Below are 20,590 nucleotides of genomic sequence, written 5' to 3'. Positions count from 1 at the left end.
GAGGTGAACGTGATGGCGCATTACAAGTGGACTGGTTAACGCGAGAAACTTCACATACTTTACACTTTTACCGAAGGGAAGTACGTGTAAAATAAAGTTCGAATTTTTTTTCTAAATGCGGTGCAGCTGCATTTAGTAGCTACTAACTCTTCCATCAATTCTTAAATTCTTTTAAAAAAAGGGTTTTTCAAAAATACAAGTTTTAACTCTAAAGAAAATACCACAACCTTCAATTTTTATTGATCAGTGAAGTGGAGCGAAGTGAACAGCACAAAAAGTATGAAGTCTTGCTTTAGCTGGACGTCCAGACTGGTTGTTATATAACGCAAGTTGAACATGGCTCGCTAGCTTCCATAGTGTATACTCTGAACTCAGATGACCAATTGCGTTTTGTTTAAGGAGGGCCACCATGTGCCGTTATCACATATTGCCGCAAGTGGCTCCGCATATTCGATCGTGCTATGATGCTACAGTGGCACTTTCGATCTCTGTGATTGAGCGCACTATAACTGTAGTGCATCCACATGACGTCCAAAGACCGAAGCGTTGCTCAGATCCATAGCTAATTATTTTCAATAACTATTAAACCATTTATAACTATTTTCAAGACTGGAGCGCTCAAAGATGAAGGGATATGTCGCGTTTACAGTTCGTTTTATTAACGGAATTGTAATGGTACTATGTTTTGCAGGTTAAGCAAGGAGAGATTGTGCAAGTCGTTGATCCGGGATGTACGCTTTTTTTCAATGGAAGACATGAGTTGAAACACAGGTTGGAGAGCACTTATTGCAATATCATTATTGAGTCTTAGAAATAAATACTTCTCGTAGGGAGACTGAGAAAAACAGCTATTGTTCAAAATTTGAGCAGATAAAATAGAGCACGTAACATATATGGATTAATCACATTTTATACCTTACTCCAGTAATCCGTAATGGTGCTTGTCACCCATTTTTCAAAATTTCCAGAACTTCCCATTTTTGGTGCATAACCCATGTTGCATCATGTTGTAGTTGTAGAACATTCTCGAAGCCTTTCCACAATCATGATATATAATAACGGGCTTATTCTGTCAAGTGTGTGTGTGTGTGTGTGTGTGTGTGTGTGTGTGTGTGTGTGTGTGTGTGTGTGTGTGTGTGTGAATTAGGGTGTATAGGGAGGATAATAGAGGGGGGGAAGGTAGGAGAGGGTGTGTGTGTGTGTGTGTGTGTGTGTGTGTGTGTGTGTGTGTGTGTGTGTGTCACGAAATCCAAAAAGGGGGGTGCGAAGGATCCACCGGCGCCAGATACCTATAGAAGCGGATGCGACGGGTCCACCCGCGCCAGACACCTTTAGAAGGGGATGTGACGGCGCCAGATAGCTATAATATGGGGTGCGACGGGTCCACCGGCGTCAGAATGGTGCGCAATAACTTCGTGTGCATAACGCAAAAGATAGATGGTTGCAGCCGTTTCATAGCCGTGGCCACTGGGCGCTTTGCTTTTCACCTCTATGACTCCTCCGCGTGCCTATTTCCTTCCTCATTCGCCTCAAGTTTGTAGCACGCCGTTCTCAGAAAGTGGAAACACGCATGCAAACGGCTGCTTACACAGTAGGAAGATGTTTATGTGATCTGACGTGGAACATTATGTTTATCAGTAAGATGATGTCTTTCACGTCATTTTATGCCAAAACATCATTCTTTGATAACTGTCCATAGAAAACAGGAGGAAAACCCATATTTCGCGTGATACTTTTAAATTTTGTCTATAATTTATTGATAAGGAGTGTTAGAAGCTCAAGCTCGAATGTTCTCCAAGTATAGAACTGACGCGTTGAGAAAGGATAAAGGATAAAGTTCTGGCGTTAATCAATCCGCTTGGGATGCGCCCCACGTTCACTTCAATTCAGAATCGTTTGAGGTTTACGAACGTGTATCTGGCCTATACAATGACTTGCGGTGGCTAGCCGATGTGTCAAGTCAGTGTTTTTATCTTTCCAGACAACTCTGGTACCAATTTATCGACCCCGGAGGGATGAAAGGCTTGGTGAGCACTAGGGCGGACTTGAACCTCCGATCGATCGTGCAGGAAACGGAACCTCTAACCGCTACACCACACCCGCCCCTCATTGAGAAAGAAGACTATGAAATCTTTCGTTTTCAGTTATAATATAAAAAAAAGAAATAAGATTGTCGGAGATACACAAGTCCAATTTCACAGAAAATGCCACTACTGTTAATTTTCGTTGATTAGTGACGGGGAGCGAAGCGAATACCATAGAAAGTCTGAAGTCCGGCTTTAGCCGGACGTTCAGATTGGTAGGTATATATAGCCGAGGGACCTTCCTTAACTTTAATCACGATGTTAATTGTGCAAAAGCAGCTTTGAGCTATCATTTTCTATGAATGTCGTGGCGACATTGATGCAACGGCAGCAGTGCCGCAACACCAACAGCAGATTGGGTGAGGTCACCGCTACCATCAGGACTGTCAAGCGCTGGTTTGCTCGCTTCGCAACCAACTTCAAAAACAAGCCCCAGTCGGGACGCCCACACTGTCGAAGACTCCGCCATTCTCGACGCAGTAAAAGAGGATTCGAAAATCTACACCCGCAGTTGGGTGTAGCCATTCAACAGTCGTCAGTCGCCTCCAAAGCTTCGGCTACAAAAATGTGCTGGCTCGATGGATTCCTCATTGCTTGACGTATGCACGCGGTTTACTCAGTATTCATTGCTCAATCTCTCTTTCTTCGCCCGCATCGAAAGGAGTTTCTCGAAGATCTCATTACTGGAGATGAAAGTTGGGTCCTCTACGACTCCAACGCGTACAGTGCCGAGTGGCTTTCGCGAAGAGAAGACCCGCCGACACTAGCCAAATCGAACCTCCACCCCAAGAAGTGTCTCCTTTGTTGCTTCTGGGATCTGAGGGAATGCTGTTTTATTAGCTGCTACCACAATGTCACACCATCACCGGTTCCATATACGCTTGTCAGCTCCAGCTTTGACCGTTCGAGAAAAACAGCCGAGACGAGCTTTGGTGCACCTCCTCTACGATAACGCTAGCCGCATAAGCTAAAGAGACCCATGAAAAACTGGAGTCAAGGTGAGACACGGTGTCCATCCCTATGTTCCCAACGTTGCCACCTCAGACTATTATTAGACTACCAGTTATTCTGGCCCCTCATGGCTTTCCTAGCTAAGAAAATCTTCACAAAGTTTGAATAAGTGAACCGGGCGGTCAGCGACTTTTTCGACTTCCAGTCCCTCCAGTTTTGAGAGAAAGGAATAGCTGACCTGCTCGTTAATTGGGACACCGTTGTAATTAATAATGGTGATTATATTATTATTATTAATTATATTATTATATTATTAATTATATTATATTATTAATTCCCGTTGTAAGCTGAGTAAAAAATAATAAAGCAGAAGTGGCGAAAAGACTTTCTGTCCAGCCTAATATTAGAGGGTAATCTACAACTAAAGACCAACGTTTGTTTTGAACAAACTGTTGAATAATTATTGACAATTTTTGTCCCACTCCGTTTGTTTATGTACGGAGTTTTCATATCGAGCGTTCCAAAAAAAGTTTGAAAAGGGAAATAAGAGACATAGTACATAAGAGACATAGTACATAGGAAACCATGCATTCAGGTCTACTAACGCAACCAAACAAACTTTGTCTGGATTTGGATGGGATTATTCAATTTAAGTGTAGAAAAAGTAATACTAAAAAATAGCAAGAGACAATTCCTATTATGTTAGTTAGTCTGCACAGGTTATTGAATAAAGTGAGGTTATTAAATATACGGGGGGTAATCAAATATAAACTATCCTCTTTTTGTGAGCAAAATTTATAAAAAGCATCTGCATTTCCAAATACAAATTATTTTTTTAATAGCCTCCTCCTTTTTTGTTACATTTTTCTCAAAGTTTTTGTAATTTCTTGATTCCATTCCCTAAAAATGAAGTTGGGCGAGCATCTAACCAGTTGCGTCTGAACTATTCCACTTTATCGTTGGTCCCAAATCGCTTCCAAATCCTCCTCTGAGGGATCCTGACATGTGAAGATCGCATGGCGATAAGTCTCGGGTGTGAGGCGAATGATCAAGCGTTTTCCAGTGCGTCTCCACTAGTTTCTGCTGCGTTGCACCTGTGGATTCCCTTCGCGTTTTCTTCTCCAACGCCGTTGGGAAGAAGGAGGAGATTATCATGGAAGGAGGAGACTATTTAGAAATAATAAATAATATAAATATAATGCGTAGAAATCCACATGTTCCCCATGAAATAAATTTTGTTTGAAAAAAGCTCCTTTATATTTGATCGCCCGTCGTAGTAAAACTTCAAGTGCGTACGACAGTGTTTGCTTTGTACCAAACTTCCTTGAAAACTAGAAATATTTAAAAATCTTTGAAACGTATAAGAGTAAGAAGATTAATCTAAAAGAATTGATGAAAAAAACAAAAAAAAAAAGACTTGTTTTCCAGATTCCAGAACAGATCGCCAACGATTAGGAAGATTTTAGAGATGTGGCCTGGATTTTATCTTCAGCCCAGCGTTTATCATCCACGAGTAAGCCTTTACGGATACTGAGTTCGACTTCTTTTTCGAGTGCTAATAAGAATACAACTCGTAGCTAGCGTGGAAGAATAGCGAGAACCGACCACACTTTCTGCGATGGGGTTTGCGATCAGGAGAAGTCGATTTGTTTCCACCGCGCCGCTTCAAGCGCAGCCGCTTACGCAAGTGCACCGTGCTTCATGTCGCTTTGACCCGACTATACTCGCTGCTGATTTCTAGCGTGCGCGTTTGCGTATTTCATTGCGTTGCACGTGTATTTCACAAACGCGGAGACGGATTAAAGGCATCACCCACGAATCTGGGGTGGTGTGGGTTTCAGATGGGTTATGCCTATACGGTATCGTAGATTATGGGGAGGAGGGTGATTCAGTCCACTTCTTCATAATTACCGTAAAAAACGTGGGTGAAGATGTGGCGGTTGTGAGCGTTTCGCGCTATTTTCTGCAACGAGTTCGATTCGAGCGCGCAAGCCCTGTGCACGCCCCGCATCTTCCGAGCCGATTTTTACGGCAATTAGGAAGAAATGGACGGAATCAACCTCCTCCTACGACGATAGTCTACGACCCCGTATAGGTATAACCCATCTGAAACCCGCACCACCGCAGATTCATAGGGTGATCCCTTCAGGGGCATTGTTTGTACTGCGCGAACGCAATTCGACGACACAAATGTGATAACGCTTCGTGGACGTCGCGTATCTTCAATCCTACTGTAGAAGTGTAATCGTAATTACACTAACAAAGTTTTGATGTGACAAAATCTTAAAGATAAATATTCTCACTTAAGAGGATGTACCGAGGATCTAACATGTTGACATTTGGAGGGACCATGCAGAGAGGATTGAAGGAACCTCCTTACAAGGAAATCCAATGTAATGCCGAGTAAGTGGACGTAATTCGATTGTAACGTCAGTATATCCCTTATATAACACTTCTACAGGTGTGACATTGGTCAATTGTTCTTCTATAGACTATCACCTAATCAAATGTTCTACTCTAAGATCTTTGTCGATGGAGCACTATGCGAATGGTTAGCTAACAGTGGATCTTTTTTCATGAGTAAAAATGATGAGTTATAAAACAGTTTTATAGTTGATTGTATTGTAAAATTTGTTAAGGATGAAGGTGTGCCTTCAAGGAAGTTCAGGGGTAACATCGAGGAGATTTTATTGCTCAGATGGAAATATGATCTTCGTATACATTCGCTATGGGTTTGTCGTGATGCCTGGAGCATGTGAGTTTTTTTTTAAAGCTAATTCTCTTTAGTACAAAATATGTACTTGCTTTGCTCAATCTGTACTGTAAGGTTAGGAGGAAGATTTTCGTTGTCGTAATGCACCACCATTATTACTCTACCATCCAAAAGCGTAACGTATTGCACATAAAATGGGAGATAAAATGTGGTGCACATAAAATGCGAAGATAAAGATTCCGAGTAAGGACGTATGCAAACATATTTAGGTTAAAGGATAAAGGATAAAGTTTCTGGCGTTAATCAATCCGCTTGGGATGCGCCCCCACGTTCACTTCAATTCAGAATCGTTTGAGGTTAACGAACGTGTATCTGGCCTGTAAAATGACTTGCGGTGGCTAGCCGATGTGTCAAGTCAGTGCTTTTATCCTCCCAGACAAGTCTGATACCAATTTATCGACCCCGGAGGGATGAAAGGCTTGGTGAGCACTAGGGCGGATTCGAACCTCCGATCGATCGTGCAGGAAGCGGAACCTCTAGCCGCTACACCACACCCGCCCCATATTTAGGTTATTTAGAAAAATAGTTGAGATATGACAGTATTGGTGGATCTAGAAGCTTTTTTTTAACCAACTTGTAATTGATTTGAAGAAAGCATACCATGATTCTGACGTAGTATGGGTTTCTCATGGAAATCTTCTGTACGCGGTCGTAAATTGCAGAAAACCACGCGGTTCCGCGGATCTCTTCGTGATCATCGTAGGAAACGGCATGAAAATCGCTTTCATTCCTACGAGGTGCGTTAGAACCCGCCTCTGTACACACGTACCGTTCCCCTCAACAGCCTATTCATTAGTTTAACTTGAATAGCCTGGTGAAGAAACCTTATTAATCCTCGGCCGATCGCTCGTGGATGCGGCGCGTACGCAAGAGCGGCGCGGCACTTTGCAATGCGGGCCGCCGGGAAGAAAACAGCGGCTTCCGGGCCGTTTTTTGCAGCGACTACGCAGGGATGAGCGGGACCACCCGGCTTTCCGCAGTCAGTTACTCTGTATAGAAGTTTTCCATGCGGAATTCATGCCACGTCAGATTCGTGGTCAGCCGTCTTTAATCACCAGCATACAAATTTGTTTCATATTGAAACAATTATTGCAAAAATTTGTGCTTAAATGCATACTAGGAATCAATTAAGGCATTCTTTTTTGGCAGGAGAAGATATAACAGCATTGTGTCTCAGTGAGCCACTGGAGAGACAAGGGTTTGCTGGGTTTAACGATAAAATCCTTCGTATTTTTGCAGATTACAAATCTTTCCCAGCACATATCTTTTTGTGACCACAAACGGCATCGAGTGCTAGCGCCAATCCCATAGAGGCGGGGAAATGAAGCGCGTCAGAATGGATCGTTAACTATGATCGGTTACGTATGACTTCTCGCATCCTACTGCGTTAAAACAAAAGCTATGAAAATAACTATGACAAACCTGCTGCGTATCGCTGTCAATTGCAACTTATCGACCTTCATGCGCTAACTGATTCGAGTCAGAATATCTACGCTGTAATTTTTACGCCCACCTTTTTTTATCGCTCTTCTTTTTAAGAATCCTTTAATGGCATCACCCCACGAATCTGGGGTGGTACGGATTTCCGGTGGAGTATTCGTGTACGGGGGATCGTAGATTACTGAGGGAAGGGCGATTCCGTCCATTTCTTCCTAATTGCCGTAGAAAACGGCCCGGACGATACGGCTTCGAGCATTCCAACGCACTTTTTTCCACAAGGAGTTCGACTGGCGCGCGCCAGCCTTGTGCACGCGCGCATTTTCCGGGCCGTTTTTTGCGGCAGTTAGGAAGAAATGGACGGAATCACCCCCCTCTCCATAATGTACTATCGCGTGCACAAATACTCCACCTGAAATTCGCGCCACCTCAGATTCGTGGTATGCTGCCTTTAACTAATATGATAGTTAACGTACTAAAATTCTTCTTACTGAAAAAACCAATGGAAAGAGTGATTTTTCTCTTCGACCATTTCCACATTTGAATCTAAAACAATGGTTGAGCAAAAAAAAAAGAATGGAAACCACCGTGTCGTACCAATTTGGGACCATTCGCCAGCCATATTTGTGACAAGTCCGATTATTGCTTCATTAGTCCTAATTTTTACTACTTTTTATTTTCTTCGTTTTCTACGGCGCATACTGTACAGCTGGCGTAAAACCGACGCGTCCTCGATAGAGACGTGCACTGAATCCTCTCTACAGTATCTGAAAAGGGGTCACCGGTTTCGATAATTTTCGTATAATAGTACAGTTTATTTGTAACAATAGAGAAGTAGAGAACTACATATACTCTTAGCAAAGTTTTTTTCCCGTTAATTTTTATCGTTTGTTTTTTTTTTTGCTTAGAAACTATCCGAAACCTTGGATGGTAGACATTCAGTTCTTGCCCCATCCTCTTTCTCGTCTGATTATCCACGATTGTGCTAATTCAAATATTTCTTCTGGTTCAAGAGCATCTCCTCAAAGAGTTTAGTCTGTAGAAATGAGACAATAATTGAATCCCTGAAAAAAAAAAACGCTTCCTTAATATTTTTTAGAGGCACCCTTGGAGCAATACAAACGCTAAAGCTAATGGAGAAGGGCTTTATTAAGTCTGCTTAATCTTACAAACGTACGAGAAAAAATGAAACTATAGAAAGTTAGAAGAAAAAAGATTGAGATACTGTAGAGATTTTCTCCTACTGTAGAGAGGGCTCAGTGCACACCTTCACCGAAAATGCATCCGCTTAAAACGTTTTATGCCTACTGTATATAGTGGATCCAACAAAACTACGGTAGAGTCAGAACGAAGCGCGTAGCAATTTAGCGTAACAAGCGGCTGCTCTCAAAACGGTGCGGTGGAACGTAGCGGTTAGGATAGTTAGGGAATCCATGCTTTCATCTCTGCAGTTCGCAATGGTACCACATTGATTCCAACCGCTGTTTCCACTGCATCGTTTGAACCGCAGCCGCTTACGTAACTGTACCATTCTTCATATCGTTTTGACGCGACTACAATTGAAATCCAATTACATTACAATTACAAAGTTCTAGTTCTAAAGTTCGATTAAAGCAGAACGGATGTTAATTTCAGTAAACGGAGCTCCGATCAGATTCGTGAAAAGTACTAAGGGCAAGCAAAGTTCTGCTGATTCTATGTCGTCACGGCCTACTCAGATTGGCTTTGACTTCGATGGCGAAAGGGTGGGTTTTAGGTTGGCTGTGTCTTAGAAAGCGAGTAGTTACGGATTTTTGTATAGCTGGTAAAGGAATTGTATCACAAAATTGACGTAATGTTGAAAGCCCATGGAAAACACGGAGGTTTGAGGTGTAGATTACGAATATGAGCGTGGCGCCGCTCAATTTGGACAGGATGGAACATTTTCGACAGTAATTCCTCTTTTTTTTGTTGCATTTAATCGGGGAAAGAAGCCCGCTTAAGTTGAGATTAGCGCTTTGTATCGAGTAGGAGAGAGTCGAAAATCAGCGCTTTTCTTTTCGATTTGAAATTGAATTTTGAAACTCAAGAGAGTTTGAACTCGGGAACGGATCACACATATCGATGGATTTAATTGTCGCGGGTTGAGGGGATTTTATTCTTCGATTTTTTCTCTTTGGAAACGAAAAAAATTGCTGCTAATTGGTTGATAGTATAGTCTAAATTGTTAAATTGTTGCTCTCTCCATCGTTCCTGACAAGTTCCTCGCACCGCTCAATAGCCCTTCGATGCCTCTTTATTTGTTCTCTCTTCTCTTTTTTTTTTGGTGCTTTGTTCTTGTTCCTCCAAGTTTTGTTCTTGTTTATTTTTTACTGTTCCTTTTTAAACGTTCCACACCTCATTTGATCTGCTTCGAGCATAATACGAGCTCACAAACAACTTCAGCGGCCTTACCGTCTCGATTAGATGATTGTCTCGAAACTGCTCCATTCTGTCCACTTGATGGTCCACCTTAACGACTTCACCACACAAAAAATAATAAAACTAAAAAGTCAGCATGATACAGTCTTGTAGAGTTAGAGATTCTCCTTTGAATGATATATGAAGTTTTTCCAAATGTCTTTTCTATACATATTCCTCACTTTGAAAAAGAAAACGCTCACAACTTATTTCTCAACACAATAGAAAAAGGTGGAACCTTTTACAAGTCCAGAAATCAAATCCGGAGATCAGATCAAGCTGATCGGCACACCTAACCAGTCGTATTCGCATTCGTGATAACAACGAAAATACGTGATGTAGATTCGATCACCCGAATAGGTGTCAGGAGTGGCCGGATGAATTGATGTCTTAGGTGTTTTTGATCGCTCTGATTGATGGATTTGTAGGATTTGCTTCGTATTTCTCACTCTGATACTCTAAAACTAAAATTCTAAACTTTATCCAATGGTGGAAAGAATCTAACGTAGGGAACATCATCTAGCTGATCTGATTCGTGCGAGAGGAACGTGGTTTGTGGTCGTATGGACCGAGATAGAAATGTTAAAGATATCGGAGATTTATATCAACATCAAATAATGTAACTGAAATTTTCAGTTTTCAATATGGTCAGTAGGACGAGAAAGAGTTGTTTCTACCACTAGCATGAATCACGATGGTAATCTTATTCTGTACTTTTCTCACTCTGATTGTTTGATCAAAAATTTTGGAATTCAACGTCTTGTAAGTAACATTCTTTAGTCATTTAAAGATCTACTCTATTAGAATGAAATTTATGTATTTGAAGGCTGGAAACGGAATTGTGTATCAGATTGATCGTGCAGACCCTGTAGACGACGTGAACACGGGTAAAGGTGATCAAGTCACATATGGGACAGTAAAACCCAGAGAAACTTTGGGTACAGTAGCAACGGTATGTCGTAATACTTCCCTTGATTTTCAAGTATATGATCTTTCATAGCCATCATCATTATAGTTCAGATAGGTATTTATTTAATATTTTCATTCGTGTTAAAGTATCACTTGTGTTGAGAACGAATAAGGTACACAGCCAGTCTCTATAACTACCTCATTAAAATACCTCTATTTCGCTTTCCTCGCTGCTCACACGTTCTAGTTCGTTTACCTATACAAATTTACGAAATTAAGGTAATCCCTTAGGACCCAAATACGCATGCCACAGGAGTTCTTTCTAATGCAATGGTTTTCTTTACTTCAAAAACTCATTTTTATTACAATGAGATCTTAAATACATGGTACAATTTCCATCACGGTTTATAAGGTGAATCCAACGGTCCAGCAGCTTCTCGATTCCCTTGGCCGAGAACTGATTGCTGCGAGTCGAAGAAGTTCTCGTTCGAGTTCCAACTGGTTCGCTGGATTTCTTTTTTTGCGAAGGTGATGTTTCAAGGCACGAAATCGATGATATTTGAAAGAAGTCGTATTGGAGAAGAAGCAGAACCGAGTAGCACTTCACACCTAAGCTCGGAAAGCTAGCTTCTAGCGGTTCAGCTTTGAACTTCAAGACGGACGTTAGTGGACTAGTGACGTTAGTGTACAAGTGGACTTACACAATTTTTAGGCTTTTCTGCTAGATACTTGTCGATAAACTTTGGCAATTGAAAACCGTTAATTTCATTGTCCACTGTTCATTGTCCCGGCAGTGAGAAATTCGTAATAGAACATGTCTTGGAATCCCATCAACAACAAAAAAGAACCTTATTCTGGGCTCTGTTTTTGTTCATGATTCTCAGGACATGCTCTAGTACGAAGGTGATGTTTCAAGGCACGAAAGGCACGAATTATACACTATCTATTTTGAATGTAAACCTTTGGGCTTCTTGAGCCGGTTCGCCACAATGCAAACGCTTCGCTTCCTTTCGCGCATACCTTACGTACAGGATCCAGCAGTCGTTCCAAGTAACGATACACTTGAAGAAAAAGTGTGGACGGGAAAGCAAAGATACACAATAATTTATCTTTGACGCTTTGTGCGAGTCACGTAGCTCGAGTGGTACACATATCGAGATAACGGTACCCAGGAACGGTGAAGATGGTTGACGATGGTTTCCTGGTCGCATCCAGATGTCGTCGATAATTCGAGCTTTGATTTGAAAATACTGCGCAGAGTATCGTTGTCTATGGCGGTATAGAAGCGCCCAGGACGAGGTCGAATGGTATTTCTCCAGACAGAAAGCGCTAACATCGACAATGAACACAATGAACCGCAGGTTGGCAGATTATGTCCTCCATGAACGCAGCGCATAATGGTAGCGACGGCTGTTTTCGATATATAGTTGGGTCAAAACGACATGAAGCACGGACCGTTGCGTAAGCGGCCGCGCTCGGAAGCGATGCGGTGGAGACAGCGGTTGGAATCGAGGTGGGACCTTGGCGAACTGCAGAGGTGGTTGGTGGCAGCGAGGATCCTTACACGATCCCAACCGCTACGCTCCACCGCTCCGCTTCGAGCGCAGCCGCTTGCGCAAATGTTCGTGCTTCATGTCGTTTTGACTCGACTATAGGAACTTGTAGGAACTCGTAGTAAATGATGGCTCGCAGATAGCTTCAGTCAGTAGAAGTCATGGTTACCTTACATTGCACTGATAGTCTCATGCTCATGTACCCCTCGAGGTAAAGCTTTAAGAACCGTCTACCATATTCAACTATGTGGTTATTCTAGCTGTTAGGAGTTTTAGAAGGAAAGAAAGTTTTTTCTAGGATTTTTTTTCATCTCATAGATGTTTATTCTGATGTTAAATCAAGATATAGATAGATAGTTATGATACGGAGCTCATTGATCACTTCACCTTTTCCTTATATCTGAAAAAGGATCATTTTGATAAATAAAAAAAGGAGGAATGATTTTTCTTCACAAGCTGTGTTCCGATGATCTGAGCCCTTCAATCGTTTAATTATTATCTGTCTATTATTAGCTACATATCGGTGATCTTCCCTGATAGGTTGGTTTTTAGGATTTTTTTTCAGAAATCACCATGCGAATATAACTTTCGTACTTTTTTACGTATGACCAATACTACTTGAAGCTACCTGTAATGAGCTACGCTGCCTATCAATTAAGTTCTCAACAAAATATGCTTTCAGATCCGCCACTAAGTGGTGAGAGATCAAAAAGTGCTCAAGGTGATCGTAGCGAGTAGCAGTCATTCCCAATAAAAGTAGCGAGATCCGCGTTTTTGATAGCTTTATCTTGAGAAAATATTGGTCATTCTTGAATTGGAGCGGAAAATTATGAACCTTTAATAAGTCGACTGAATTAAATAAATGTGATAAGTAAAGAATGAAAATCGGTTTGTAGAAACCAATCAACTATGTATTATCCATAAGAATGGCGTTAATTTTTCGTAGTTATTAATTGTTTGAAACAAACTGATTAGCAAAATATCAGAATGAATGAGAATCGGCAAAATTCTACTAGTTCAATCTATGTGCTGTAGAAGAAAAGAAAGAAAAACTCATATTTTATTTATCATTACTGTTTCTTTACTTTCTCTTACTCCGTACTTACATCTCTCCCTATTCTCTTTCTCTTTCTCTCTCTTTATTCTCTCATTTCGGACAAAGAGAAAGGGTGGTGTAATCTTTTTATATGATGTGTGGTAAATCGGTAAAATGTTAAAGGCAGCATACCACGAATCTGGGATGGTACGGATTTCAGGTGGAGTACCTGTATACGGGGTCGTAGATTATGGAGAGCGGGGTGGTTCCGCTCATCTCTCACTGAATCACTGCAAGCAGCCGGCCCCTGAATGCTGTTTTGTACGATGCCTTCTATTGCAGCGCGCCACCCCTGCACGCGTAGCGTCCCTTACTGCCTATCGGGGCGGTCTAAATTCATTTTCGACGAATCGCAGGGTGAAGGCGGCGCAAGGGGTGGAGCGTTGCAGTAGATGGCGTCGTACAAAACAGCACTCTGGAGGTGGCTGTTTGCAGTGATGCAGGGAGAGATGAGCGGAAGTACCCCCGTCTCCATAATCTACGACCCCGTATACGGATACTCCACCTGAAATCCGCACCACCCCAGATTCGTGGTATGCTGCCTTTGACGAAAACCTACTTTGTTCAGGAGAAACCGACACCAAATGTGTCCGCTGTTGCCCCAGTCACAACGACACAACAAAGACACATTGATCAGATAATAGACGATGGGAGTGAGTCTCATATTATTTGAAGAAGCCAACATTTCTGCCCACAAAAAAAAGCAATTTCAGTTGGAGAAGATAGATTAAGAGAAAAGACGGGTTGGGTCATTATGATGATGTTTGCTGGATTTTTCGTTGGCTCTTTGCTCGCACTTCTCATCGCCGGTACTGTACTATACTTGGCACGACGTTCCGTTTATGCGGCTTGGTGAGAGAGATATGTTCACGATTCTGCTTTAGCATTTATTAAATTGGGGTGAATCGTTCCTTTTTAATCCAAACAGGTTGACAGATTTGATTTAAAGACATCACCTCACGAATCTGATGCGGTATGGATTTCCGAGAGCCAGAGACTATAGTTGGGGGGGGGGGAGGGCGTAGTTCGCAAAAACGGGTTGGATTTCGCTCATCTCTCCCTGTATCACTCTAAACAGGTAGCTTCGGAATGTGGTTCCTCACGACGTCCTCTATTGCAACACGTCAACCTTGCTCTCCACGCCTACGATTAGTGAAAAGAAATGAACTGCCCATCGAGACGTCCATATGGATTTTTGACGAAGGAGGGGGCGGGACGCAAGGGTGGCGCGTTGCAATAGAGGACGTTGTGACGAACCGCATTCGGAAGCCGTCCGTTTACAGTGATGCAGGGAGAGTTGAGCGGGAACCAACCCGTTTTTGCAATCTACGCCCCGTATAGTCTTTTTCCCTCGGAAATCCATACCACCTTACTGTTACTGATAATACTACCCTATGATACTAGCATTTTTGCCATGTTGTGTCGTCCTCGGACGTAGGTCTGTCCAATTTTCTCGATCCATGGCAGGTGTATATTCGGATATAATCCATCCATTCGTGGTTGTTCGGTATGCAGCGATACTTAGCTTTTCTGAACTCCCAAAACGATTGCTGCCGAAAAAAAAGTCATTCTTTCTTAGAAATTTGAAAGTGTAGTTTCTGGAATTCGGCAACGTGATGGACTTCTGACGACACTTTCTTGCAGTATTTTGGCAACTTCTTGTCATATAACTGCCCATATTGCATAGATCGTTCGTGTTCAGAAAGTAAATTGAAATGCCTGATTGCGTTCACTTTGGACAGGTGGTAGAAATCAAAGTCGTATTCGCTGCCCCATGTTTCTTTGACTACCGTGCATTCCGAGGACTGTAAAAACCTCTTTGAATCTTGGCACAACTTCGACAATGTGTACGAAACGAGACCGAAGATTGTCAACACTCTTTAATACCCTTAAAGTTTCGGCGCTGTCGACTATTATGAGAATAATGTGCACAACTGTAACAGAGATATGTATATTTATGAGCACATTGCTCTAATGTAAAAATTATTGAATTTCATACTTTGGCAACAATAAAACCCAAAACAACTTCCTTCGATCAAAATTTTGCGATGCTATTTCGATGTCCTCGAAAGGTTTCTTTAGATGAAGCCACTTTTACACAATGTGGCAAAAAGAAAAGCAGTAGCAATGGCGATGGAAAATGGAAAAAAAAATCCGGACAACAAATCTCTCTCGCTAGAAACCCTACAAATTCTTTGTTTAGAGCCAACATACCACGAACTTGACGTGGTAAGGGAGCCCGCAGAGAAAGCTGAAGATGGAGTTGTAGATTGGGATATTCGGGATATTTCCGCTCATTTCTTTTTAATCGTAGTAAAAAAAAAAAACGGCGTAAAGAGCACTCTAGTTCCTACGAGGTACGTTGGAACGCTCCTCCACATTCACGTTCCGGTCCCCTCAACAGTCTATTCTTGCGTGCTCGCGCACAAAGGTGGCGCGTTGTAACTGAAATCGTCGCAAAAAACGGCGTTTTCTACGGGAGAGTTGACCATCTTGGATCCCGCAATTGACAACCCCATCGCTACCTTCTTCAGTGGATTCCCTCAGATTCGTGGTATGCTGCCTTTAAAGTAAAGACCCATATCAACAGAAGATCAAATTGAAAGTGAACATGAACGAAGTTTAAATGTCAATAGCTTCCTTTTTTGGAATTCCTCTAAGCTCTCGATGGCGTGAAGTTAAGCCAGTTGAATTGTCTGTGCGTTGGTTCTGCTGCTGTCGAGTAATGTATTTTCCCTTGAAGGACTTCGTAAAGAGGTCTGAACATCGGGCTGGTGGTCTTTCCGCGATGCTTTTGATATCGCGTAGTATCCAGTCGCTCACGGCACTAGTCCAACGATTCTTAAAACGCATCACGTGTCCGGCTCACGTAATTTTACTTTCCTGGAGATAAGCAGCAGCGTCTCTATTCTTGGATCGCTGACGTAGGAGAGAACTCCAAATCCTACTTCTCACTTGTGTGGAGCGGGATACTCCTAATATCATTGTCGCATTGCGTTCTTGCATTGAATATTCTGGGTAAGATTGTGTCACCCTGACGAACCCATCTCACGTCGATTGTAACATTTTTGGTGAGTGAAGAAATTTCATAGGGACATCTTCGTTGCCCAACACCTCCATGACCGCTTCAGTCTCAACCTTCAGAATGGAAGGCTTTCACCGACTCGATAAAAGTAAGACGCAGCGGCATTTCAGTATTCCCGCGATACTTCGATGAGTTATGAAACCGTGTGAATATGGTCAGTCGTGCTGAATCTTTTTCGAAATTCTGCTTGCTAGCTCGATTATTCTTTATCTAATGTTCTTTCTATCCTATTTAGAATTACTCTCGTGAAGAGCTTGTAGATGAAAGACAGTAAAAAGATTGGGCGATAGTTGCCAATGTTCTTTGGGTCCGCTTTCGTATACAACAACAACAACAGCGGTCTTGCTGCTTCTTCTGTCTTCCACTGCTTAGGAATCTTGCATTCCCACAAATAACAAGTGAAAACCATCGCCAGTGTGTTGATGAAGAGTAGCGGTAGATTCTTCAAATGTTCAGACTTGATTCTTTTGGGACCTGGTTAAGTACGATATTTCACTGAAATGATGGCATCTCGCATTTCGGAAGGAGGGCCCAGTACTGGCATGTCCATCTTCCACTTCTTCCATGGACATGTCATTGCATGGTCCTCCCTTCCGAAGTCCGCCATGCCATCTTCCTCAGATGTCGTGGGGGCAAGTGGACTTGGCTTTTGAAGAGATCTGAGATTAAGTCGTAAATGACTTCCTACATCTCCTATCTCAATGAATGCTCTTACCTGACCCTGCTGGTTCAGCAAATACTGATGCTCTTCTCTTTTCGAAGTCTTCTTCTATTGGTTCTCTGCAATGTCTCGAAGCTCAGACATGAGTTATGGTTCCCTGCAGCTCGTGCAACGCTGACGTATTAACTCTAGAGTTCCCAGAGAAAGGAGTCTCTTGGTGGTTTTGAACTCTTCGCTTTCCTCCTACAGTTGTAAAGATGTTCTACTAGCTGATCACATTCGTCGTCTATATTGCCCATGAAGGTATCTTTCCAAAAGCCACGTGGAGCGAAGAGCTCACAGTAGATGATGGTTCTGGGAGTTCGCTTTGGAGCTTCCCGGCTTTCTCTCCTCTCCGTGTGAAAAAAAAATCTTTCTAGAAGGAAGCGATGGTCCGATCTTGTATAAAACTTTAGTACAACAGAGAAATTCGTCAGGCAAAATCTTTTACTGACGATGATGTGGTCAATTTTCTTACGGTATCCACCCACGTCCAGCATTGAGAGTTAGCCTTCTAGAGCGGCGAGTTCTCGTGGATGGTCTTAGTCATCATGTCATCATCATGATAAACTCGGAAAGTCTTTTCCTATTCATTCCATTGTAGATCCCCATGTAAAGTTCTTGAGGCGGGTTTTTCGGGCCACTTTTGGCGTTGAAATCGCCAACTATGATCTTCTGTGTAGAAATTCTGCAGGTCCATATAAGCTTCGATTTCTTCCTCTCCGTAGCTTGATTTTGGAGCGTAAAGGACAAAGATTGTCAAGGCTGGCGTTGAAACACATCCTCGCATCCCGAAACGTCCGATTCGGATTGTAATTTCCTCGAAAGAGTCGATGTCTATTGCCATATTTGTGTTGACGAGGACACCAACTCCGCCAACTCCTCTACTGTCGCATGTTTCTAAGTTCTTCTCCAGTGTTATACACGGCGTTCAGTGGGTGGCGTCACCTCATCTTGTTCGGTCTGATGACGTCCTACTTAATCATTCTTGCTTGCATCATCACATCTTCAATGACAGCTTTCGTTGCAAGCGTGCGTGCGTTGTGAGTACAGAAGTAAGTAGACGCTGTCTTATTACTGTGTCTTGCATATAACTTCAAAACCATAAGTGCCACTGCCACATAGCCTTGCGAATAATCGGCTCTAATCCCTCTAATAAGGAAGTGAGGTCCGTGAGGTCCTGTCGTTAACCCTTTCTAAATTTTTCGAATTTACTAAGATTCTTATTTGTTAGGTCCACATTGTGATACCTATTTAAGGAGAAAAATCACATAGTAATCCTCTTAAGATCGTTACGAAAAGTATTAATGTAGAAATTCATCAATGGTATACCATAAATCGTTGAGCTTCGGTTAGTGTCATTAAGTTTGGAAGTTCATTTTAAGAAAAAAATATAAAATTTGGGGATTTCATCATGGAACCCAGTAAAGCGTGGACTTTCAGGTATCGTGGTATGTACAAACGATATGGTTGTGATGCGTCCGGCGTTACTGGAGGTGTCACCGGAAGCGCTTTTGGTACCGAAACAACAGGTTCCTATTGTAATTTTAATGCGGAGATCTGTAACAAACTAAAAAAAAACTGAAAGAAAAAAAAAACTAGCTGGACAACATGTGCTACTAAAATCCCTCGAATGAACGCGTAGGATTAAGAGGAAAAGGTGACAAAAGTACGTTCCGTAAGATCAGCTTACTCAAGAGCACCCGTTTCGTTCTCAGTTATAAATTCTTTTTGTGTGCGTTACAAATTACACTACAACAAATTTACGAGTTTCAATGTATCGGATAGTGGGACGAAATCAGTTAGCGGTCAAAAATTGATCGAATTGATTTCATGTGGAATGGATTATTGCCTACCTCTCCTTTCCTCTGAGATTTTTTTTCTTGGCCATAGATGGAAAATTCGGGATCTCGCTGACAAAATTTGCAGTAGAGTGGAAGATTTTATTCGTTTGACTTTAGCTTATTCTAGAGTGATTTTTCCCTTAACGGCGAGCAGTTCATAAATAGTTACAGAATAAACGAAACAACCTAAACATCTCATCCTCTAGAAATATTCTCTGGCAACGTGGTACATTTTTGTGCTGCTTTAGTCTAATACTGGTTAGGTAGTGCGTGAAAGTAAAACAACTATTTCTGCAGTTGATGTTTCATGCTTGTTTAAAGCGCGCTTTGAAAATGCGTGAAAACAAATGTTTTGATGATCAATTGCCGAACCAGGAAGTCAATATATTTTGTTTTTGGGTTTAGCCGCGAGCAAGACTGCTATGATCCCTATCCCTGGTTAACATTTCGGCGAATCTGCCTTCTTTAAAATCTATAGAGGTGAGATCGAGTGTCATCTATACGATGAAACGTCTCAAAGGCGTAGGCGTAAGGCAAATGCGACATCTCGTCGTGTAGATCATACTCGATTTCACGTCTCCAGGATACGGAGTAGGTGAAAACGCAGAAACGTTTGAAAGTGATAAAGATTTCGGCAAACTCAGGTGGGATTCAAGTTGAAAACAAAATATATTATTGAATGATCATCATGTCTAGGTTAATTTAGAGTTAAACGTGGCGACGTGATAAATTTTCATGTCGACGATACCGCGGCTGTTGCTTTGAGCACAAAGAAAAATCAGTCCTCATTTCGTCATTTCCTCATTTATTTAGTCCTTCTCAAATAGTGGATGAATTTACTGGAAGTGGACAACGTGTCATGATTGAATCAAGAAAAGCGAGCATTCGTGCCTTAACAGTAACGTCTATCTTGAAGTAACCCGTAGTTGTTTGTGCGAGACCAGCAGCTGCTAGCTGACACCCTCATAAGAACATACTCCGATAGCAATGCTTGCCGTTTCACGATCAAATAAGTGCCATCACCTGCACTATTAACCGAATAAGCTGCATTTGGAATGAATTTATCTTATAGAGGCTGAATTTAGGAACACTTTGCTTAAAGTAACAGAACTAGGAAGTCAGTTTTTTTAATAGAAAGTGAAAAAGAATGTCGTGACAAGAGCTCGCTATGGCAAAGTTTTTTTTTGGTTTTTCAGGCGGAACAGTAGGCGGAACGACCCTGGGAGGTACCACTGCCTCAACTATGGGTACCACAGGAGGAGGAACAACTGGCGGAGAGTCAACAAGTACAAGTGGTACCACTGGGGGCGACACCACCGGTGGTACCACTGGTGGCGACACTACTAGTGGTACTACTGGTGGCACGACCGGTGGCACAACCGGTGAAGGAACTACCGGCGGTACGGAAGGAACAACTGGAACATCTGGAACATCTGGAACATCTGGAGGTGATATGGTTACTATGTAGAGGAAGTTTAATAAAGTTTTGAACAAATTATTTGTCACTAATCACTTATTTTCGCGACTTAAAAATATTGTATGTATTGTATTGTATTGATTTTCAAAGTAAAAATAAGGTGATTTTTAGAGACTTCAGAGAAACGGAGTCTGTAGTAGACATTTAGTGTTGTACTTTATACCAGAAAACCTAAAATTCTAACAATCTTGTTTTGAGGCTCAAACATAGGGGTCTTTCGGATTTCTGAACGTTTGGACGGG

General features: G+C 42.0%; 2 protein-coding genes across 3 annotated transcripts in view; one reads left to right on the top strand and one right to left on the bottom strand.

Moving 5' to 3' along the window:
• The window catches only part of RB195_004558 (uncharacterized protein), a gene marked incomplete at both ends in the record, with an annotated part of 28,065 nt that extends 7,726 nt beyond the window's left edge, over nucleotides 1–20,339 (top strand). For both annotated transcript variants that reach the window (XM_064182455.1, XM_064182456.1), the window contains 12 exons: nucleotides 692–771; nucleotides 4,464–4,548; nucleotides 5,344–5,438; nucleotides 5,497–5,586; nucleotides 5,675–5,790; nucleotides 8,881–8,990; nucleotides 10,321–10,446; nucleotides 10,511–10,636; nucleotides 13,811–13,895; nucleotides 13,956–14,094; nucleotides 18,471–18,559; nucleotides 20,068–20,339. In XM_064182455.1, the coding sequence (XP_064033722.1) occupies nucleotides 692–771; nucleotides 4,464–4,548; nucleotides 5,344–5,438; nucleotides 5,497–5,586; nucleotides 5,675–5,790; nucleotides 8,881–8,990; nucleotides 10,321–10,446; nucleotides 10,511–10,636; nucleotides 13,811–13,895; nucleotides 13,956–14,094; nucleotides 18,471–18,559; nucleotides 20,068–20,339 (1,413 nt within the window). The remainder of the gene's footprint in view (nucleotides 1–691; nucleotides 772–4,463; nucleotides 4,549–5,343; nucleotides 5,439–5,496; nucleotides 5,587–5,674; nucleotides 5,791–8,880; nucleotides 8,991–10,320; nucleotides 10,447–10,510; nucleotides 10,637–13,810; nucleotides 13,896–13,955; nucleotides 14,095–18,470; nucleotides 18,560–20,067) is intronic.
• RB195_004559 (uncharacterized protein) lies at nucleotides 16,806–17,817 on the bottom strand (the record flags this gene model as incomplete). Its single annotated transcript, XM_013446696.2, has 3 exons — nucleotides 16,806–16,986; nucleotides 17,048–17,107; nucleotides 17,672–17,817. 3 exons carry the CDS (start codon nucleotides 17,815–17,817, stop codon nucleotides 16,806–16,808), a joined length of 387 nt encoding a protein of 128 aa, XP_013302150.2.
• Nucleotides 20,340–20,590: the final 251 nt, after the last annotated feature.

Source organism: Necator americanus, chromosome I, assembly GCF_031761385.1.
Source record: "Necator americanus strain Aroian chromosome I, whole genome shotgun sequence".
NCBI lineage: Eukaryota > Metazoa > Nematoda > Chromadorea > Rhabditida > Ancylostomatidae > Necator > Necator americanus.
This window is presented reverse-complemented; position numbering and strand designations above follow the sequence as displayed.